The sequence below is a fragment of the Haplochromis burtoni genome, unplaced genomic scaffold (assembly GCF_018398535.1).
Source record: "Haplochromis burtoni strain Fernald_Lab_line unplaced genomic scaffold, NCSU_Asbu1 Contig_277, whole genome shotgun sequence".
NCBI lineage: Eukaryota > Metazoa > Chordata > Actinopteri > Cichliformes > Cichlidae > Haplochromis > Haplochromis burtoni.
In genome coordinates, this window is record NW_024582638.1 from 612,994 (window position 1) to 636,973 (window position 23,980).

Consider the following 23,980-nt stretch of genomic DNA (forward strand, 5'->3'; position numbering starts at 1 on the left):
GACAGCTAGGGGGCAGTAAAAATAAAGCTACTACCCATTACAATCCTTTCTGTGGCTGCTACACTAATTGTAAAATTAAGTTAGAAATAATTACTTCCGGTTAAAATATGATTTATTATTAATAAAATAAAAACAATGTATTGGTAACAGACGAACAACTGAACAGACTTGAGGCATGAGACCAGGCTACTTATACGTGACACTACACTATTATACCAAATAAAAAACAAAACAAACAAGAAGATCGTGTTAAAGAAAAAAACGCTTCTACACTTTGGAGACTGTTTGAATAAAACAGACTAAACGCAGGTCAAATATGGGCCACTGCACTGACTAAATATGTCGAAGAGTGCTGGCCTGAATATGGGAAAAATAAATAAAATATACAGTACATTCGCACCTTCATGTAGAAACTGCGTCACACAAAACTACGTCCGCAGCTTTGGGGTGTTTTATTTTGAAACGCGCTGACCGGAAGCCCGCGGTTTCACGCCGAGGCTGTTGAAACAGAAGCTGGAGGACGGGAAGCAGGAACTAAGACGGGGGAAGTAAGAACTGTATAATGAGAGCACTGATGTTACGCTTATCGGTCCGGTGTTTGGTGACAGTTTTCGGCACATTTTCCGCCTCTAGCCGCAAAGTTATTGCACAAGCAGCAGCTGTTTCGCACCAGTATTATTTCAGAAAAACGATGCACTATCAAACGGAGCAGAGAGGACACCAGAACTCTCCCGACTACAGGCTTTATTTTAGTAAGTTAATTTCCGCCATTGTGAAAGGAACCATGCCTGTTTTTGCATTGAATGCTGCAGCTGGTTAGCACAGTCTCAAAGGTTGGTGTCCGACCGTGTTGTGGTAACCATAAATCGACATGCAGGTCAAGGTAAACGCTTGACCTTTGAGTTATGTTTCCTGCCCAAGCGGCTCTTTTACGGCTTTGCTTTTAGTGCCAAAATCCCGCTAACGCTAGCCGTCGTTGTCACGTGTTTTGAAAGTACGCATACGGAGAAACGAGGAAGAGGTGCGTGTTCCTCGTGGGTTGTACTTCCTGTTTGTTGGCCACGTGGATGCCAGTCATGCAAAACCTCAAGCAAAACCAAAAATGGATGCATTTCTATCATCAAGACACATCATATCAAGTCAAACCGTGTTGTAGATCATGAATTTTCTTTATCAAAACGTAACAACAGGGATGAAACCAGATATAAAGCTTTATTCAGGCACAGCAAAGGTCCATGCTTGACCCCAAAACCGCACTGGGGTTGAACTCTGATGTGGTGCTGTGTGATCGCAATCTACACCTGAGCAGGGAACTCCAGTGCTTCCTCAGTGACAAAAGCCTAACTTAATTAAACAAATACATTTAGCTTCCTTAATTACACCACAGTATCTGTAAAATCGTGAACATTATTGTGATAAGGAGGAGAGAAGCTGAGAAACTAAAATAAACTATTCTGGTTCAGATTGTGAATGGCACTAGCCCAAGCCAGGAGAGTGTAAGGAGTTGGGACAGTCCAGTTTGTTCACACTACAAGGCACTGTTTTCTTGGAGTATTAAAATGTGTTGTATGACCTCACTGTTAGCGCTTTACTGCTGCATCAGTAAATTACCAGAAAATGTAAAAGTGCCACTTTTTAAATGAAAATGCAAGTATCAATAAACATGGATATTCAAGTTATAGTGTGCACATGGTAGTAATGAGGAAACTGGACTGGAAATGAATGCATTTTTGCTTTTCACAATAATAATTGCTTTAAAAAAAAAGGGAACTTGAATCACAGTTTTAAAGAAAATGCTGTAATATTTGATTAATCTTGTTTCAAGCAGAAGGCTGCAGACATGCAGCAACAACATGCACACTGCAGTGCACTAACGTGTGGGCTGCATGCATGGAAATGCACTGCAAAACGTACGCCTGAGAGTGTGTTTGGGATTGAACATCGCTTTGGTATTGTGCATTAGAAAGGCAATTGTTCTTTTCCTGTTACTGTCAGTAATACAGGAACTTCTTAAAGCTTTGGCCACAATAGAAGGGCTGTACTGATGCCTGTGATTTATGTAGATAATTTATTATTGTTTAGTCAAATAATAAGACTCATAATGAAACTTTGTCAGAAGATTGAGCAGTTTAAGTTAATAATTTTAATAATTTTAATAATTTTCCCACCTGCATAATAATAATAATAACAATAATAATAATGATCAATGAATAGATTAACATCAAAAGTATTTGCACATTTATTGAACCCTGCAAAACTGTCTGAAACTGAAAAGCTTTTAATTTTACCTCACTTTCTAGTTTCCTCCATTGGCATTGAGAAAGTAGAGTAATAGTGTACCTATGACTGGGCAGTATATCAATTAAAATATGTTTTCAAAAGATATTAGCCGACAGCGTCATTAATACTGTTATAGTTTGATGCTGTGTTTTGTAAAGCTGTTCTTCTGTAAAGCAGTGTTTGCAAGGTTTGTGTCTGTCCTCGGTGCACTGTCTGAGTGTAACCTTGTCCCTTGAAGCTTTGTTTTGCTGCACCGGTAATAGCTTAAAGGCTTGACCGTGTATATATATTTGTCTGTGTTCTGTTGCATGTGACAACATACACCAAAGTCTGTTGATTTGTGGACACAAGGACAAAACAGGGGTTGCTAGTCTAGTTGGTGTGAATGTCATTTTCACTAACTGACTGAGGCGGCAGTTAATTAAGACCTTATGTTTTTGGGAGGTAACATAACTGTTTTTGGTCAGTGGAATCTGGTGGGACGTTAAAGTTTCACTTCCTTGTGGTGAAGAGCTTCCTAATGGGAGCTAAAGCAGTGGCAATTTCCGTGCTAGTCAGTTCTCCTTTTTGCTTGAGGTTGTGCTTATTGCCGTCAACTGCAGGTAACACTGACTCATCAGAACCTCATACAACCCCCACTTCAAAAGCCCAAGTAAACAGTCCCTGCCTGAATGATATGCTCCACCACCACTAAAGCAGTTCATTAGGCATAAAGAAAGCTCAGACAGCACCACTCGAGCTTCAATCTGAGGAGACTTGTTTATACCCCACAGACGGACAGCATTTGGGCAAAATGTCCTCTCTGTCAAGGGAGGCCATCTGTGGAACAGTCTTCCTCAACCCATTAGAGAATGCTCTACACTCAATTTGTTTAAGGCAAAGGTTAAAAACTGGTTATGGACAAATCAAGTGTGTGATCATGTATGAGTTGTATAGTTTTAATGTTTTATTTGGGAACAGAATGGTGTGTATGTGTAAGTTTGGTGATGGAGTTTTTATTATGAATGAATGATGAATTTTTATGAATTATTATGTCTATTTTTATGCTTAAGGACAACAGATGGAAATTAGCCCTTGGCTATAATCTGGTATGTTTACATTCATGTAATTTTTTTTTACATTTATGTTCATTAACATGCACTGTCCTAAATAAATAAATAAATAAAATGAGTAATACTTATATTTTAAACACCAGGAACAAGTGGCACCCCAGTTCTTTGAAATATGAACTATGACATCATCGTCATTATTATGATTTTTTTCTTTGTATTTTATGCCGATTAGTCTGTTTAAAAAAACTGTTGTGACATCTCTTATGATGTTTGTGTGGAAAGTGTCAAGATATAGATATCCAATCACCTCAAAAATAACAAGATTTAAGTTTTTGTTCCCTACACTAAACAGACATCTGGAATTCAATTGTAAAATATTTGTTAAGAGTAATATGTTTATGCACAGAAGTACTTTGCTAAAGTTTTAATTTATGTTTTGTTTTTTTGTTTTTTAGAAACCTCAGATGGGAAATACATTTCGCCATTCCACGATATTCCACTAATAGCAGAGACAGAACAGGTAAGGGTTAGATAGCAAAGGTCTGTTTTCACATGAATCTAATATTCTAACCATTTTTATTTATTTTATTTTCTTAAGGAAAATGATGTACCTGCTAAAAAGTCCAAGAAGAGTGAGAGTGAGGTAAAGTTCGATTAAGTGTTTCAGGTCACTTCTACCATCTAAAACGTAGGTGTCAAACTCTGGCCCGCGGGCCAAATTTGGCCCGCAGCCTAATTACATTTGGCCCGCGAAGCCAAACCAAATTACTATTAGAGCTGGCCTACTGGTATTATACAGCTAATATATATATTGTTTAGTATTAAGCTTTGCTTGTTCCATATTCAGTTTTTCAGCAAAACGTGTTTGAGTCCATAAGAAAAGATTCATTCTTATATCTGGAGGATTAAATATATTTCAATAAATATTAACGTTAGCCCGCGACTTTGTTCCAGTTTTGAGTTTTGGCCCACTGTGTATTTGAATTTGACACCCCTGATCTAAAACAATCAGGATAAGGTATTTGGCTTTCTTGGTTTCTCTCAGGTGCTCTACAACATGGTGGTGGAGGTACCGAGATGGTCAAATGCTAAAATGGAGGTAAGAATAGATAAAGTAGTCATGTACGTACATGCTACAGGTAAGGTATCACACATTACATTCTACTATACCCTATGACAACTGCTGTTGCACTGGAAGAAAGGTTATTATGCACAGTCATCTGTTTTTAAGAAATTGTAGTCGTGGTTTTGTTTTTAAATCAGATAGCATAACGACAACTGGAAGACGCTTTATTTATCTTTAGATAAGCATTTGATGTGGCTTTTTGAGTTGTAACTGACTTACAAAACTAAATGTAACTCACCACAAGGAAATTTATACCGCATTTAAAATGTAATGGAATGAGTTGCCTCCCACTTCTGAAGTTAGAATAGCAGTGCCCTGAAGCTGTTTTCATTTAGCTAGCTAGCTAAGCATGAAAGTGGGGAGTTCCTGACATTTAAGAAGTGAAAGTTATTTACCTAATTTCTTCAGCTGCGCTTCAACAGTGGAAAAACAACAAACACGCACATAAAAACACACACCTTCATAATTGCTTCAATTCCCAGATTGCGATAAAGGAACCGCTGAATCCGATCAAGCAGGATGAAAAGAAAGGAAAGCTCCGCTATGTTGCCAACATATTTCCCCATAAAGGTTACATTTGGAATTATGGGGCACTTCCACAGGTGAGGAAAAGCACAGTATGAGATAAGCCTCCTCCTTCTTCATTTTCATCATATCTGTTTCAAAATAACAGTACTGCAGTTCATTTTGTTGTATTTAAATATATTCCAATAATTATATTTTACAAATACCTGAATGATTGTTTTCTTACATGCTTGAACTGAAGACGTGGGAAGACCCGGGCCAGAAAGACAAAGAAACTAATTGCTGTGGTGACAATGACCCCATTGATGTTTGTGACATAGGCACCCAGGTAATACAGCTTAAAACTGTACATTGATTTTATTAGAGACATTCTATTAGGTACCCCTTTCTAGGATTGCTAGCAAGTCATATCTAATGAATCATGAGTCTTAGATATGTGTGTTAACAGTTAGGTGAACAGGTGCGCCTAATGATGTGGTCAGTGAGTGTATATACATGTGCAATTTATGTAGTATTGCTTTTTATTAATTGATGATTTATTATGTGTTGTTTGGTTCTTCAGGTGTGCTCTACTGGTCAGGTTATCCAAGTAAAAGTGCTTGGCATCTTGGCCATGATTGATGAAGGAGAAATGGACTGGAAGGTCATAGCTATCAATGCTGAAGACCCTGATGCCAAAAATCTAAATAGTGAGTGTTTTAAACTAATGAAAGTCAAGAACTGGTAACATGTAATTAATTTAACGTACATTAGTGATTATTAGTAATTATTTTACTGTTTCATGGCAGCAGAAAGATTAAGGCAGATTCAAAATGATAAAGTGATCTGCTCTCTACCCTGATTCAAAAATACCATTTCATTTTAATCTGCTTATTCTATACAAGAAGATTAAGCACATGTAGAGCTGTTTAAGGTTAGCTATGCAGCCAGTGTGCACTACTTGTCAGATTTGCATTTGCCCACGTACCAGGAGCGAGATACTAATGTACCTGCCCATTTCAGATTCAGTTGATTGTTTATCCAACACAGACATCATGGGAGAAATGCAGACTTGCACTCTGTAGTTAAAACACTTGGCAAAGTCTGTACCCTGTGGAGATTTTGCTGTAAACATTGCTGTGTTTATATTCAACGTGTCTTTCCAAAACACACTGTACCCTAGCCAACATGTTTAATGCATTTCTTAACCTCATACAGCATGTTCTAAATATTGTTAACCCTGCATTCATTTTAACTTGAATCCTTTTGTTGTATTAGTGTTGTATAGCTACATTGTGTCATAAATTATAATCTTAGAAACTGCTAACTGTAAATTTTCTCACTGAATATTTGCTGCACAATTTAGTTCCCGAATTCATGTTATTGAATGTGTTTTCTGCAGATATAGAGGATGTCCGCAAGAACCGACCCGGTCATTTAGAGGCCACTGTTGAGTGGTTTAGGAAATATAAGGTGCCGGATGGAAAGCCTGAAAACAAATTTGGATTCAATGGGGAGTTCAAAGACAAGGTACTTACTACCTTTGTAACAATCATATGACATGGCAGTCTGCTACTAGTTGCAGTCCATGCAGTTAGCGAAAGAGACAGCAAAAAACAAAATAGTCTCTATCTCTGTTGATAGGACTTTGCAGTTGAGATCATTAAGTCCACCCACGAGCACTGGAGGGCACTAGTACAGAAGCAAAAAAATACTGGAGGAATTGACTGGTAAGTTAGTTGAAGACAAAACTCCTGCTTTATGTGTTTGCATATGATGTAACTGGCTATGAAAGTATAATGAGCACTACTCTTTGCTTTTTTCTTCAGCAAAAACACGTTATGTTGTGATAGCCCTTGGAGATGTACCACTGATGAGGCCAGAGAAGTAGTTCAGTCGGTAAGAACTTTACTAGTTCTTGTTTCACACTATTGGTAGCCATTGCAGCAGTAAGATATAAAGCTACACGATGAGTAAGTGTGGTAGGTTTATTTTTATATTTTCATTCTCCAGGCTCCTGCATTTGGCAGCGCACATCCTGTGTCTCCAGAGGGTAAGTTAAAAAAAAAAAAGAAAAGACTTATTAATATATTTCTAGCTACATAAATTAATCGATGAATAAATAAAAGTGAGAGAGAAGAACGTATTCCAAGAATCATACTTGGATTTCCACACAGGGAAATTGCTTTGCAACAGTTGTTCAATTACAAAAATAAAAGAGATACATTTTAAATAATTCTTTGCCATTCTAAACCTCTTCTTGCACAGTGGAAAAGTGGCATTTTGTCTGACACTCCCAAAACAGCATGGATACAGTCAAAACGTCTGAACACCTAATGAGGGATTCTTCTGCATTCTTATTTTGTATGGAGCCATTTAAAAGAGAGCCATCGACACTCTGTTATTTGTTGAATAAAAGAAACACACCAAGTGAAGAATTGTGCTAAAGTACCAGACTTGAAGTCGGGTCTGATTTATGGTGCCACAAGTGACACGTGTTTGAATTTTTTGCTAGTATGTCGATTATTATTTGTCATGGGGGAAAAAGGACTCCTTTTTTATGATTGTGAATCATGCTGTATTTGTATTCCAGGACTGTTGTGGCCATGTCTAGTTTATATTTATATAGTCCTCTAATTTCCTGTACAAATGTAATTGTTCTTGCAGATACAGAACCACACACTTTATATGTAACAAGTAAACGTTTGGGTAAATTAAAAGGAAAATCTTTCATTATGTGTGTTTTATAAGTTCACATCACAAATTTCAACTTGTGGATAAAACACAGAATTTAGATATTGTGATTAACTTGGAAGTAACAAATAAAAGTGCTTTAAATAAATATAAATTTTATTTAAAAAAACACCCACATATCAGCAACATCAGGAATGATATAATAAACAGCTTTCAAATAAACTGCATTCAGTACATTACAATACTTACAGTATTAATACCCATCCTCAATTTGATTTTCTTTTTTCTTTTGTAGCATACCAAACTTCAAGAGAACTAGGGAAGCTTTAAAAAAGTAAAATTACAGGCAAAAAGTTGCACTTTTTTTATACCTTTTAGTGTCTAACTGCAAAAAGACCAAGTGTGTATGAACTGCTGGCTTAACCTTTGAGATGAGCATACTAGCTAAGCCCAGAAAATCATTCAAGTAATGTTGACTCACTCAGAATCACTCTGAAGCATCTTCAAGTATGGCTATGCTTTTTAACCCGCTATTTCTTACTACACCTTGGCTCTCTCAACAACGACCTGCTACTGTAGCTGGGTACTGTACAATGAAATTTAACATTTCTATATGATTATTTTTACAGAACAGATTTAAAAAAAAAAACTAGAACTACTAACTGAACTATGGGGATACTATAACTGTAACCATTGCAGCGACAGTGAGTGTAATATTTACAAAAAACTTTCTGGATTATCTAACCAAAATCATTTTAACTTGGGAAAGGGTCTCAAAGGACAAACTATGGTAGAATTGACAAACAAAAAGAACCAACATGAACATTGAAGAATGAGTTATACTCCTGAAATACAAATTCTTGGTATGTACATTGTGACATAATTTATTTTTTTAACACATAAACAATCTGTTTAAATAAAACATTTTGAAATTCTACATTACATTTTTTTTCCTGAAAAAGAAATGAAGTGCTTTAAGAAAATGAATATTGAAAAGTGGGGTGAGTTGTTGCTTTAGCATGACTGTCATTAATTTAATTACATTAATTCAATCAAATAGATTGGGAAGAAGTCATTGTACAGTTGCTTAGTGGTTATAAATAAATGTATACACAGGCACAAAGATGTGCAACTATTTTAATCACTGCTCTGGTCTTGCTTCGTAAAATAAGCAAAAAATTGCTTCTTGTTTTTTTTTTGTTTTTTTTTTTAAAAGTCAATATCGTTCCCTTTAGTCAGCTCAGTGCATATATGTTCAGATTACTATTACCTCCATTCTCCTTGCTAAAATATACGTACAAAACTGCAGGAAAGTATATTTTTCCACACAAAATAATTTTGTGTGAAATATAACAAACAAGAACCATATTGGGATTCAGGATGCAATGGCAAGTCCCTGAATATGAAAAAAACAAAACAACCACATTAATACAGGCAATGCAGATGTACACAAAATTAGTTGAAAATGTCCCTGATTTTTGCAGTAATATTAAAGATTCAAGTTCAAGTAATACTTTCTTGCAGATTCATAAGAAAGTAAGAAATGAACTTTTATGCCTTTTGGTGGCCTGAATTTTAAGTGTGATCAACATTTTGAAAATAATAAACGAATAAAGAAAGAAAAAGATGTTATAATCCTATTGCCAAATGTTTGAGGTATATGACAGGTTTGTACTGTACACTATTTAAAAGCCTTCTCACCTCCCAAAGAGTCTCACATTTTATGTTTCTAGTAGGTTGAGTAGCACCTTATGAATAGATTCATTTGAAACCCAAAGAAATACAGTGAAACAGGCTGTTAGCATTCTTTGCAACAAAAAATCTCTAACAGGAATTCCAAAAGGAATATTAATTTACTGTACAAATCTCACCTGTTTATCTTACAGTTAGATTACAATAAGTAAAGACCACACAGCAAGCCAGCTGCCCTCTGAAACTGACACTGAGCTCACCCAGTATCATGTTTCTCAGTGTTTAAAAAGCACATTTACTAAGCACCACAGAAAAATCTACATGTAATATTCACAATCACCAGGTGTGTTCAATTAACCTGTTGTAAGGAACGTTTAAAAAAAAAAAAATTGATAAACAAAGGAACCCTGGAAAAGGAACCAGAAAAACCGAGATCTTTCTCTCTGTTTTTTTTTCTTTCAAAAATGCACCATAAAAGAATGGCTCAATTTACAGTAAAAATGACATAGGAAAGTGAAAGAAGCACCAGCAATTGATAAAACTGTTAAAACTTTTGCATGGACACCTTTATGGATTGTTCATACAACCCCCAAGTCCTTACAAATTCATGAATGTCACAATGTGTTGCTTAGAAATGACATGCTTTCAATGCAGACATATGCTTTTACCAGATCTTATAATTTAAAGGTACTACCAAAACTTTTTTCAGCTTCAACTATCATTACCAAATGTGTTTTAAAAAACACTGGCTTTTCGAAAAGCATTTTGTATGTTGGCATGATATTTCCGGTGTCCCGCTGACATTTATCTGTGCAGTTAGTGTAAAGGCATTTGAATTAAAATAAAAGGTAATAAGCATAATTTTTTAGCACCGTGAATGTTGTCATTTACAAAAAGTCAGTGTTTTATGCCAAGATTAAATCTCCAAAAAACTTTGAAAGAAAAATAAAAACCACCAAAACTCACTCTTTACAGCTAAAATAGATCCGTGTGTATCAGAATAAAAGCACCAGAGAGTTTGTATCTTGCAAAAGTTACCAAAGAAGAATAAATACAACCTTTGTAGGGTAAACGGGTAAAGCTTGATTGTTAAAGAGGTGAAAGGTGATTTGTAGCTCATCTAATCACAGGTTCCTTTTACAACAAAAGGGTGATGGGAGGGCATTGGTGCCTGTGGTCTTGTTTGTCATAGCACCTTCAAGGGTCTTCTTAATGAGTGTTTTCTACGCAAGCTGGCTGTAAGGCCCTGTAACCTTGGTGAAGGCGTACGGAGATGTACTGACATACGTGTTTGTTGTGCATGACAAAGATCCCTCCATTAGTGCCTTGATATAACGTTTGTAAGGAGGCTCCCCTGTGGTCTCTGATGACTCTAAATGCTCACGTTTAGGCCCCTTTTTGCTGGTCTTGCTAGGAGTCCCCTCACCGCCATTCCTCTCTGCTTCTTCTTCTTTCTCTCTAGCCTTTTCCGCCATCTTTGCTTCCCACAGTGCCAAACCATGCTTGGCTTCATTCAAATTTTTGTGCTGGTAGAACACTAAGGAAATACGGGTTGGGTGGGTGCGATCTGGATTTTTAAGGGGCGTTGTCGCATGGAGCTCCCGTTTTGCACACTCAATAAGGACAGAGCCATGGCTAGGTGCCACAGCCACTCCACCAATATCAGGGTCTAAGAAATTGTGCTCGTTGTCTGACCACAGCTCTGGCTTTTGCGGCGTGGTGGGTGTCTGTGGTGTTCCAGGCTCCAGCTTGATACTGGAACCCATGAGGCTTCCATTTGGCAACCTTAACCCTGACTGTGTTTCAGGGTTTAAACACATACTGCCAGACTGAGCAGAAAGCATTTGTGGACCAGGCATACCCATCTCTGCTTTGATTTGCAAATGGAAAGGATCTTGGCCTGGGGACAGCATTTGAGGGTTCTGGGGCAGATATGGATTTGGGCATTCTCCAAACCGATTGCCTTTGCTCATAGCAGTTTTGTAATCTACGCCTGCATGGGCTGAGGATGCTCTTGAGAGGGGGTCCATAAACCGGGGATCTGAGACGCTGTTAGGAGTATAAGGTCCATAAGGTCGCATGGGAGGAACTGGTCTAATGCTGCTGGCATTATAACCATTGACCTGTAAGCCTGGCTCACCATATCTTGGTGGGTAATTGACCTCATAACGCCGTATGCCATACTGCTGCTCTGAGTAAAGTGTCGGCCGTTGTTGTCGATACATTTCTAAGTGCTTTGGGTTTGGGGGATAATATGGATTGTAGTTGTCAAAGGGAATTCCTCCATTACATTGATAACCGAGGTATGGACGATTGGATGCATTCATGTATGAGTTTGATGCATGGAGTGGGGAAGGATAAGGGCTGGAAGATGATGGCTGATGGGAATATATACTTCCTGGCTTTGAAGTGCTTGGAAAAGACCCATTATGGTTGGGAAACCTGGAGAAAGCAGCATTTGTTGAGCCAGGATAAGGAGGGAGAATGCTCTGGTGGTGTTGCTGCTGCTGATGGACCCCTAGGGGGTGTTGTGGCTGACATGATTGACGGGTTGCTCCTACAGCACCTGGAATAAGTCCTGGAAAACAAAATCCATTGTGTCACCTTTTGTAAAATCATTATTTGTGGGTCTTTTGGTGTTCAATTTAGTGTTCCAACAATATGTTGCTACAAAGAAAAAACATGTTTAACGCTTTCCCCCACAAAGACACATTTGACAGCCTACACTGTACCATTAATGAAAGGTTATATATCTACATAAATCAATAAAGATGTAATGTTTTATTTATTTTTTTAGAATACATTTCATGTTTTTCCAACGGTAAAACCTGTCCAACCTATACAGCCCTGGTAAGCTGTATAGGCATAGAGCACCCTCACTAACTTCTGATGCACACCTCATTTTGTTCTGGAAGCAAGCCTGAAATATGACAGAAACCGCTCAGTTCAGAGAAATCAAGGGATACCTATGAAGAGAAAATAATTTGTTACCCTACCTGCCATTGGATTGCTCTGAGTAGAATTCTCAAAAGTGCCAGCTTTTGATTTGGCCTTCTCTCCTTTATCGTTGGTGCTTTCCAGCATGGCATTCTTGTTGGCAGCTGCTTTCTTAGCATCCAGCTTTTTTTGTCGGCAAGATTTAGCAGGCTCTGCAAGCATGCGCACCTGGCGGCGGAAAACACTGAGAACTTGGATAGCCCCTGACTTTATTTTTTCTTGTTGACCTTCCTCACTTCCAAATTCATCAGTGTTGGAAGCTTTATAAAGAGGTAAGACATGAAGCTGCTCATCCTCTGGAATCTTTCCAATCCCTCTGTTATCCTCTCTCGTTAATGTACACACCTGAAAAAAAATAAAAGAATTACTATCTGAATTAAATGGCTTTGCAGGTTGAATTTATGCAAATATATTCAACCGGCATTTTTCTAAAGTACTTAGAAAAATGTGTTTCCCTTTTTTATCCTTACCACAGTGCTGCCACCCTGCATGTTGTGGAGGTCTCTATGAGCATGGGCGCAGAAATCCATACAAGCAGTAACCCCAGAGAAAGGACGGCCATCCTTGAGCCCAAGACGGCAATCCAAAGCCCTATGTTCATGTTCCACCTGTGTTCAGGAACAAAAAGAAGTTAATTTAAATAAGCTGCCTAAAAGTTTGTGAAGGTCACTACAAAAAACAACAAAATGATAAGCCAACGTAAGGTGTTCTACCAGGGTAGCATAAATCACTTATGACAATTCTTCAAAACTGTTTACACGAAGACAATTTTTACAGTTCCTTTATGTTTTTTAATATAGACCACATGATTCCCCTCGGCTTTTCCATGGGTGTTCAACTAGGGTGAGATCAGCTGACTATAAAAGTATAATTTATGGTGCACATCATTTTACATTTAGGGATTTCTCTTACCCTATAAATGAGGACATTTTCATTATAGAAGAAATGACACCATCGAGATAGAAATGTTCCATCATAGGATAAAGATCTTCACTCATATTGCCTCTTGGGTTTTAGTAACCCACTCACTTTACAATGACTGTTTACAGTGATAAACAGGCCTAAGTTATGCACTTGCAGCATAGCAGAGCCACTGGATACCCTACGTCTGTAGCTCAAGTATTCAGTGCACTAATATGCACTAATATGCAGATGGATAACTTCTCTAAGTTGATCACTTTTTTTCACATACCATAAATATATATCAGTGTTTGCAATCAATGGTTTTATGCTACTATATTTCTCTCTGCGTAACTGACTGTTTATATTTAAAGAGTCTACTTCCTACTTTGCCATTCTCCATTCACTGAGGAAGAGTTGCTTTTCTTTTTTCATCTCTTTTACAAAAGAAGTTGCATCACAGTCAGTATTGTTTTAATTAAGCAGCCAGTCATGTTTTTTTAGTAATTTAGTATTTGATGATTTTAGCGATTAGTGATTTCTTTTATGGTTTAGGCTTCTTTCATCTGTGCATCAACAGAGAATGCACTGACTTAGATTTTTTTTTTTCCTTTGTTCCATTGATCTAGCATTTTCATACATGCCAGAGAACAAGATTGAATCTTGGCTGCTTAACAGTAATATACAGCTTTCTTGTAAGAAAGGTCTATAAAAATTTGGACAAGGACACAGGTTTTCTTTGCCTCTGTACACCACAAACACTGATCTTAAATCAAACAATGTAGGTGTGATAAAAGAGTTGACTTTAGGCTGTCACTGAAAGCAATAGATTTTATTTAAAAAAAATATTTAGTTGGGCTTTTTTTCGTACTTTTGAGCTTTAGAGAATAAAGCACTGTACCAAAATGGCTGTAATTTTGAAAAAGTTGCAGTGTCATTTTTAAGAAACTCCCAAAATTAAAGTGAAAAGCCTTCACATCTTGATTGTTTGATTTAAAATCCCCTCTGGTGGATAAAATTCTCCAAATACTTCCCTCTTTGCAATTTGCATTAGCCACATATAAATATATGTGCAGTATGTAAATATTAATTGGTTTAGGTTTTACCAGGTAATAAGAAACTGTATTTTAATTTTTTTTATTTTAGTTTAAGAAAGAAAGAAAGAAAGAAAAATATGTCCAGATATTCACCTGGTTTCCATAAGCTTCAGGTGCCATAGTTTTATACAAGGGAGCCAGTAAAGTTGCCAGATTTTGAAAGTTGCTCTCCACTCTCTCTTCCTAAATGGAAAAATGTAAGCATTAAGATAAATAGCATGTCAGCTTAATCAAGGTAAACACAATGTGAATAATATTTTAAACTTCAAAAAGTACCTCCTTCACATCATCTCCAAGTAACTTGAATTTTCTTGGGACTTTGCTCCGGGCAAACTTGCAGCCATTGTAGTACATGCTCCAGGAACAGCCAAAGGAGAATGATGCTCCACAGGCTTCAGGATCTAATCCCTGGCATGCACATGTCCTCCTGCAAGGGCAGAGCAAAAATTAGGACTGTGATAGTCAGAATGATAATCTCATGATCAAAGGGGGAACTGGACTTGAAGCAAAAAACCAAAAAGTAATGAACAGAAATACATAAAAGCAAAGGCATTAACTATATTTTCCATGGACGCAAAAAAACAAACAAACTGAAAACTGTTTGGTTTAGAGAATGGTGGAATATTTTGGCACTGGCAAGGAGATCCTTAAGATAGAGTTTTTATATTATATAAATATGTGATAGCAAATATTAGATAAAGTCTGAGTGGCTAAATGTGATTTACACAGTGGTGTCACTTACTCCTCATTGAGAGCACAGCGTCTCTGGGTGAGGGTTCCATGTTTTGTTAGAGTTTCACTTAGCTCGAGGTAGAGGCGGTCAGCTAGACTTGGCAGAATCCCTTCCCAAACTAGAATTACAACAATGATGCAGGTTGTTGCACATCTGTGGCCAGGGCGTTCCCGCACCAAAACCAATAGCTTTTCTTCTTCACCGGATCGACGAATCACCTGAAATGATGAAAAGTATGGGAATATGTGCACACAAAGATATTTAAGGGAAGTCTCAGGGGGAGCATAGAAAAAATATTTATACCCATTTGGCTATGGGGCATCCTTGTGTACTTTTTCCTTCCTTCCCGGTGTATATTACTTTCTCAATTCTGATGGCGCGCCCTGTTAGGCCAGACCTTTAAAGCAGAATAAAAGCAATTAAATTAACACAGGTAAAACTGTACATTGTAGCTATGTAACAGTCATATTATTCCACTTCAGATTTTTTGTTAACCTTTTTTCCATCATTTCCCGTATGCCAGCAATGCTTGGTGCTGCCCCCAAGTGAGTGTAGTATGGGCCTTCATCCTTCTCACTTATTTGTTCTAGTCATAAAGCAAAACATATTAATATATACAATACAACTGGCCCATCCTGTTTTAGGCTGAACTTAAGAGACTTACCAACACAGTGACAGGATGCAATATCATACTGTGTTTTCATTGGGGTGTCTAAAAGATTCTTTATAGGGGTATTCAACAGCTTCACAGGAGAATCCATAAAACTTTGTAGAAGTTGTTCCTTCTTAGGGGTGGAATCAGGTGTTTTTTTAAGAACTTCAGTGGATGAGGCAAGTGCTGATGATTCTACTCCATTCACATCAGTTTTGGTTGACAGGATTGTGACAGGCCCAGAAGATTCTACTTTGACTTTATTCAATGCATTGATGACAATGGATTTTTTCTCAAACACAGGTGAAAGCTGGTATTGTCTCAGGCTTTGTTCCATAGAGGCTATGATACTTGCCTGCTTCTTACTTTGCTCACACAGAGATTGTTGGTTTTCCTGCTTAATTTGTATTCTACCTGCCTCTCGCATGTGTATCTGATGCTCCTGGTTCTGTAACCCAGATATTTCAAGTCTGGGTCCATTTTCCATTTTCACAGCTCTCTGGATATGTTTAGGGTCACTAGAGTTCAGAGGGGTTTGAGGAGAGCCCTGGCGTTCTTGCTTTTGTAACAGGTGCATACGTAGGGCTGCATGCCTCTGAAAGTCTACGTGGGGACCTGCCGGTCCCAGAGGTAGTTGAGGTCCCCTTTGGAACTGAGTGCAAGATGTCTTCAGCTGCTGTTCAGCTTTGGGATACATTTGTTTTGTGACCTGTTGGCTTAAAGCACCTTGTGGTAAATGAGGTTGTGACTGTGTGGAGTTTGGGGGAAAGTCCACGTGGTTGGGCTGGTGGCAGTGGCTTTTAGGCTGCTGTGGTTGAAATTGCTTGAGGTTAGTGCTGCCTGAGTTTGGTGGATACTGCCTTTGATGTTGTGACATCTCTACTGTGTTAATATTACTAAATGTTGCATGGTCATTTTGCTGGACGTGTTGGTTGCTGGATTGAGCAGAACCATTTCCAAAAGGCTGATTGGATTGAAGCAGCTGCTGACCTGGCTGAGGCTGACTGTGAGGTCTGTAACTGGGAGACTTTAGTTGCTGCGCTTCGAATTGTGGTGGCTGGGACATTGGCCGTTGGAGCTGACAGTGCTGTTGTTGCTGTGTTGCCAAAAACCCAGGTGACAATATTTCCTGGAGGTCATTGTCCTCACATAAGCGCTCTGACTGCATCTGGGATTGGCAGTGACTGTCAACTTGTTGATTTTGAGTGAAGTTTTGCTGCTCTGGCATTTTCTGGGCTAAAGACTGCTGCATTTGAGCTCCTTCAGAATTTGATTGCTGCCACTCAGAGGCGGTGTTGTGCTGAGCTGAAGCACAATGAGTTTGCATTGGCAGATAATCCTGCTGTTTCTTCTGGAAGTTAGACCCCTGGCTGCCATCAGAGAAAACTCTCTGTGTCTGAAATCTTTGCATTGGGTTTGGCTCAAACATCTGGCCATGATCCGGGGGGTTAGCTGTCTGCTGTTCTGACATAGACTTAGTAGAGAAGTTCCTCCACAGATCCTGCTCTTGTGCCTGAGATGATGGGCCACTTGTTGGTGGCTGTTGGGAATGTGAAGAATTCAGTTCTCTCCAGCCTCTCTGGTTAGGAGTAGAACAAGATAAATTGGCTCTCTGCTGAGACGTGTTTTCCATCCCGTTTTCTATACCAGTGTGGTGTAACTGTTGGAGTCTGGATCCCATGGGTCCCTGACTCTCAGCTCTAAGTGGGTTTACAGCATTTTCTTGAAAGTTCTGGGTTTGAATCCCATAGTGGCGATCCCTATCAGTGCCATGCTGCAGATGCTGACTAGACGTGTTTTCCTCACCATGCCCCAGTTTCTGTGTCCCAGAACTGGGAAAGGACTCGTATTCCGCCTCTGCTGGCTGTAGGGAACTATTGCAGTTTGGAAAGGAACTGCCGTTAAACTCCTGGTGGGCTTTTACATATACACCTTGATGACGTGTGTCATCCTGATAACACTGCGCACCATTCGGATGCTGTTGTGGGATTTTGGCATTATTTGTAGACAGGATCATGCCTGACAGCTGTCCCAGAGCCAGTTCCTCACCAGAATAAGATGATGTTGACTGCTGATGTTGTTGTGTCTGCTGGTCGTCTGCTCCAAAATTATTGGAGTATCCATTTAGTACATAGTTGACAGAGTTATAATTGTTGCCTCCTTCAGTATTTCCAGATGCCTGAGCCTGCTGTTGCTGTGAGCCAGGCATCTGTGCTGAATTGGGCAATCCTGAGGTCATAGGGGGAAGTTGAGCACCTTCACTGGACAGTTTATCAGGCAGTGAATTATTGACAGCATCTAATTGTGACCCAGATGTTTGTGGTGCAATTGAGACTTGCTCAGGATAATACTGAGACAAAGTTTTCTCTAACAAATCACCTGGGGTGCTTTCTATGGTTGAGGGAGATGATACAGCACCATTTGGAACTTGTTTATTTCGTGGCACACAGAAAATATCTCTGTTACGAAAATTGCAGTTCCTGCTATCGAACTTAATATCTGACGTTTGGGAATTGCATCCAAATTCATTTGTTGTTGTCAGTTCAGGAAACTTTTCCAATAAATCTGAATTTATGTCATCCTTTCCTTTAATCTCAGAATCTATTTTTGTTTTCTTGGACTGATGGACCAATAAGGACTGTTCAGTAAGTGCATGCTTTAACTCTCCATTCATCAGTTCTCCATTCATGATGTAGGATCCTTGATCCAGCAACCCTTGTTCTGAAGCAGGGTTGTTGCAGTTCTCCCTGTGCCGTTTTAAAGTGTTGGCATCAGTGCTGGGTTTATAATGGTTCCAGTTTTTATCCCCAGTGATCTGCAGAGAATTTCCCTCTGAAAACTGGCCTCCATTCTGGAGTTTATGAGGGATGTTGTGAGATGTGCCAAATTGCTCTAATATCAAACTTTCTTCCTTCTCATGTCTCTTCTCTTCTGTTTCCATCTGGCCTGCTCAGAGTCCATACACAAGGCTGCCCTCTGTCCGTCCTGAAAGACAGGAAGGAAATTGCTATTGAATTGATTTAAATATAAACATATTTTTTTAAATAAGATTTTTTTTGTCTTTTGCAAACAGTCATAAAACTATTGTGTCAAAACGATTAGTCCTCAGCAAAATTTGATTGTGCACCTATCCATTAGAAATACAGGTCAAGGTTAGGTCAGGGATGTGTCAACAGTTGTAATGCATTGTGAAAGCAAATGCGTCCATGCTAATACTAAAAGGACAAAAATGGCTGAGTGGTGTAGAGCAGCGTTCCCCAATCTTTTTTACGCCAAGGACCGGTTTAATGTCAGACAATATTTTCACGGACCGGCCTTTAGGATGTTGTGGATAAATACAACAAAATAAAATGATACGACCAAGACAAAAACTTTGGTATTTTGTAAATATAATAATAAACGCAAATTCATTGTGTCATTGTGTAAATTTATTAGCAGCATCCTCTTGAAATGTGCTAACAACTTTGAGAGTAACGTCCTCCTCTCTGCCCCTTAATGCTCTCTGGTCTCTATGGTAACGCATAAATATTTCTTGCAAAATAACACAACTACAACATGGGAAAAGAGTTAACGATGAAAACCCTGAAAACCATATATTTCACACCCGAGCCTCAACTTTCGCGGCCTGGTACCAAACGACTCACGGACCGGTACCAGTCCATGGCCCAGGAGTTGGGGACTGCTGGTGTAGAGATAGTGTAATATGCATTTGTCCTATATATAGTTAGATACCTTTCATTTCTGCATCCTAAACAAATGAGGGAAAATTGATTTACCCAAGAGCACCAGATTGATTTTTAAGTGTAGCCTCATTATTATGTTTTTGTGTAAACCTTTGTGTAAAGTCTTTTCATTTCAGTCCTTTAACACCAACCATATTTATTTAAATGTTTTTATGACTCACATTTACACTGCTAACAAACTCTTAGTGTTACTAAGTACTCTTAAATTAGAGGCCTATTTTTGAATATAGCACATAGTGTAATGTATTTAAGCTGGGTACTGAATGTTTATCAGATGACAGCAGGACCTTTCATAGACTTCACCTCCCTCTGTTAGACTGTGAGTTACATTTTTGAACTGATCATGTCAACAAAAAGTGTCTTGAAAGTACTTGATCAGTTGTTCTGTGACATTTTTAGTGCAGGCTTGCCTATTAATGCACACCTATCAGCCTATAAGCTCTCTTTCTAGTCATTGTTTGTACTTTTGTTGCCATGTCTTGGATCAAATGCAGGCTTTTCATGGTGCTTTAACAGCCTGTTAAATTACAATAGTCCAGTCTACAAGTAACAATTGCATTAACTAATTTTTCAGTATCACTTTCAGTATGTCTCCCATTTTGGTTTCTAGTTATGAAGATGAGAGATATTTGTTTAGTGTAAGCAGTAAAGGATAAATCCTGGCCAAGATTCCTGTCAGTGTTGGTGAAAACCAGGATGATGCCATCCAGTCTATGTATCCCTTTAGACACTATGTTTGTAAAATGTTTATGTTAAATACAATCACAGTTCAGTTCCAAGAGACAGGCAGTCAGAGTTTTGTACTTTTCTAAGTTTAATTTAAATTCTAGAGAATTATACCTATGTATAAAACTATGTTAATATTAATATATCAAGAATATGAAGTAGAGGGTTTAGCAGCAAGAAAAAGCGATTCGAGCTGAACATTGATTTTTATCTGCTGCTCTTAATTATTAATGCATGTCACATCTACAGCATCTGCAAAACCATTGCAGTGCACAGGTACAATGAACTGCAGTCTAATCCATCATAATTATTAGAAACTCTTTTGCAGATGCCAAAGGAATTTTTTTGAGCACCAAGAGGGGCCCTAATTCAGTATTAAAGTCAAACTGGATAAAGGAGAATAACTGAAGTGATCGATGACTGACACTGAGTTGTCTTGTTACCCAGTTGTCTTTTTCTGAATATCTACAATCAGGGTGAAGAATGCTAGTTGCCAATGCCGGGTGTGAGACAATATCTTCAACAGGACAGCACCAATCTAATGAAGTTAAAATTGTTTTCGATTTTTAAGACTTAGAAATGTAAACTATTCACTTACAACATATAAACACATAATACACTTAAAATAAGTAAATGTCACAACAGATGCCAGTTGCTATGGCTATCTTAAAATGTTATAATAATACCATACTAACATAATTGTATGCAGCTTTAGATTCACACAAAAGCAGTCTTGTTATTGTAAACCAACTATGAGGTTCACTATAGGTATTGACTGATGTCTGGGGAAGCAGGAAAGGAAAAAAATGCTAAATAGGAGAGGTACTATAATTATACTCCATCACTGGGCACAATTATAACATCTGGAACCTGTTAGAGCTACAGAACAGCTGTTGTCATTCAAAGAACTTATGTCCACAGCTTTATAAACTTTGAAGCTCATTCAATTTAGAAGGAAAACCTCTGTCGTTCACATAAACACATGCTAGGCTCAGTAATTTAGGCAAATAACTTAAATTTGTGTCATTTTAGTCAAATATTTAATATATCCAATCATACATAATGACACCCTGTCTGGTGTATATTCTTTTAAGGCTTTAAAATCAAGTTCCTGTGGTAACAGCTTAAGAAAGTTTTGGGTGAAAAACCTTTTCATCTTTCAAGAAAAAAAAATGTGACTAGCTTTTTTAAAAAGTTCCTCAATTCATAAATAGTTAAAAACTAAATAGATCAAGAATGAAGAAAAAAAATTACATGTGGCCCACTCATTTGGACCAAGATGATAGGAAACTGCCAGGCCAAGCTTAGTCTGGAGAAGCTGGTTATCATAATGATCTTCTATCAATCACTCTTCCAAGACATTAGCAGCCCTCCAGACCGCCAAATTTAGAGCGTTAAACCTCCTACTAACAAGCAAGGCTATTACAAGGTTCCTAAAAGATTCCACTGTTGTCACAACAGAGCTGCCAGTGGCTGGTTAGCACGTGGAAAGGGGAAGCAACACACTAAAAACAAAGAAAGCTCCTGGCACAGCTAGGGAGATGAACCTCAAAGGTGTCTTTTTGACAACTTTGATTATTTTATGTATAATTTTTTGAAGACTTTTTAGAACTTCATTGAAATTTGTGTTTGCCATTTTGCAAGGTTTCAACACCCAGTCGACAGTTAAAAAAAAAAAAAAAGGAAACGAAACAACTGAAATCACAAGCTTTTGCCACTTATGTACCATTAGTGGAAACAATAAGTGATTTAAATTGCAGACCTTTACGAGCAATCAATATCATGACCTTTATAATAGCTATACTGAAATACGCAACTCCAAAGTAGAAACTTCTGTGTGATATATTGAAATGAATCTGTGGTCAGTGAGATAAATCTTACAAAACCTTTCACACTTAAATTTGTGATCTCTAGTTAACTCACTTGGATGAATGTGGTTATGAATTGATCTGTTAACATCACATTGATGTTAACAGGGAAATTTGCAGAGCAGAGTAAGAGAACAGGCAAAAATCTTTGGCAACACAATTACCGCAGTTCTTGTGAGGTATAGAACAAACTAAAGTAACACCAGCCAGAGGTGCAGTGGCATGACCATAGACAGGTAAGTGCTCCAGGCTCAGCACAGGGGTTATCAGTGTAATTCTGAGGTACCTTGAAAACCTCTGCAGACTTTGTACACACAAAAAAGGGTGTTGAAAAGATGACATTTTAAGTGACACTATGAAATAAAAATACTGACTGACAAGATGGCTCACTGCTAGCAAAACGGTGGACTATTCTAGCATGCTAACATGTCACGGAAGAATATTTAGAAGAAAACTGTTTGGCCAAGTGAATTTATTGAGAAATTTTTGTCCAACTGGCAGTTTTAATACTGTGGTTGACAGAGTTTATCATCATAAATAAACAGAAGTACTGAAAAAAAATTAGTCATGAAAGATGTGCTGACTCTTCTTATATTAAGTTCCTACTGTGGCATTTGTTTTTTTTTCCTACTGGTCTATGACTAAGGCAGAATGCTTTCTATAAAAATAACTGATCAGAAATGACACTGAACCCATTTAGGATTATGTCATAGGTATTAAAGCCAAGGTATTGTTATTTTGACAAATGAGGACAGTAAGAGCAATAAGCTTGGCTGTTTATGATGAATGGCAGTAGTTCTCTGCATCTGGAAGGCATTTTCATTTATGCAGCATTTCAATTTTCTCATCCATAACAGCTCATCTGCTAATCTTACAAATTCTTGTTTGAATCTGTTTTTTACTGTGCAGTTTGCTACAAAAAACAAAACAAGACTCAAAAGATGAGAGATGATAATAATCTCTGAAAAGTACGGAGAGTACTGCCTAAAGTTACTGCCTACTTAACAATCTCTATTTGAATGAGTAACAATGTAACACTTCCTTTAAAAAAAACAGAAGTATTTCTCTCTGGATTTGTACTCGAATTACTATTGCACCCGTATTTTTAACTCTTTTAAATAAAAATCATATTTTAAAACTTGATTTTTAAAAGATGTCTCTGTGAGGCAGACAAATGACGGGAACCCCCTGACCCCTTGTGACTACTACTTTGTTTTTCTGGGTCTCACAACAGTCTGTAAATCAGTAACAAAGTCAAGAGTTGAACACTGGCTCAAAGCCGCTTACAGTGCGGCTCTATTCCTGCGGGACACTCCAGGGTTTACAACCGACCAAGTTGAGCCAAGCAGCTTGTCACAGTAGGATACACCCACACTGGTAACAAAAAAAATCTTTGCAAACCCAGAACAAAGCCAGAGATCCCAGCTGTGTGTGTGCGTCTATCTTTCGTACAAACATAAAAAACACACATAACATCCATGCAAAGTTGTAGATCCTGTTTCTCCTGAGTGCTTTAGCAGATTTGAAGTGTTGGCTTCATCCTGTTAACTATTTGTTAGATGTGATTTATGGAAAGATCTATTTTTGGTCCGGACGTAGAGCACTAAACTAAGCTGAGGCATAGCTTTGCGGTGACTTTAGTGTGGATGCCTGCTGGGAGTTATAATGCTTTGATCTATTTTGGTTTTCTTTCTTATAGCTGATGTCCAGCAGGGAATGATCACTCTGTTTCAGTTTATGATATGACTCAGCTTACATGGCTGGAACTGAATACCCAACAGACCTTTGTTGTCATTTTCTTTGTTCCTATTTACTGTCGTTTGGTTTCTTTTTGTCTGCCACAGCCTTACCTCTGCCTTGTAATTACGCTTCAGGTTCATCTTTACTTATGTCTGCCATTCATCTGCTCCCTGCCA

At 38.1% G+C, this 23,980-nt stretch overlaps 2 protein-coding genes across 2 annotated transcripts in view; one reads left to right on the top strand and one right to left on the bottom strand.

Moving 5' to 3' along the window:
* Positions 1-473: 473 nt before the first annotated feature.
* ppa2 (inorganic pyrophosphatase 2) lies at positions 474-8,293 on the top strand. Its single transcript, XM_042227720.1, has 12 exons — positions 474-752; positions 3,788-3,852; positions 3,931-3,975; positions 4,378-4,431; positions 4,941-5,060; positions 5,225-5,311; positions 5,546-5,672; positions 6,365-6,492; positions 6,607-6,692; positions 6,792-6,861; positions 6,976-7,015; positions 7,231-8,293. The coding sequence occupies exons 1-12, from the start codon at positions 563-565 to the stop codon at positions 7,251-7,253; spliced, it is 1,035 nt and encodes a 344-aa protein (XP_042083654.1). The 5' UTR covers positions 474-562; the 3' UTR covers positions 7,254-8,293.
* Positions 8,294-8,868: 575 nt separating this feature from the next.
* Positions 8,869-23,980, bottom strand: part of tet2 (tet methylcytosine dioxygenase 2) — a 28,165-nt gene continuing 13,053 nt past the window's right edge. The window contains exons 2-10 of the mRNA XM_005940021.3: positions 15,740-18,712; positions 15,571-15,661; positions 15,379-15,472; positions 15,085-15,293; positions 14,619-14,769; positions 14,436-14,525; positions 12,816-12,953; positions 12,345-12,690; positions 8,869-11,926 (exon numbers count right to left, since the gene is read on the bottom strand). Of these exons, the coding sequence (XP_005940083.1) occupies positions 10,572-11,926; positions 12,345-12,690; positions 12,816-12,953; positions 14,436-14,525; positions 14,619-14,769; positions 15,085-15,293; positions 15,379-15,472; positions 15,571-15,661; positions 15,740-18,668 (5,403 nt within the window). The 5' untranslated portion in view covers positions 18,669-18,712 and the 3' untranslated portion in view covers positions 8,869-10,571. The remainder of the gene's footprint in view (positions 11,927-12,344; positions 12,691-12,815; positions 12,954-14,435; positions 14,526-14,618; positions 14,770-15,084; positions 15,294-15,378; positions 15,473-15,570; positions 15,662-15,739; positions 18,713-23,980) is intronic.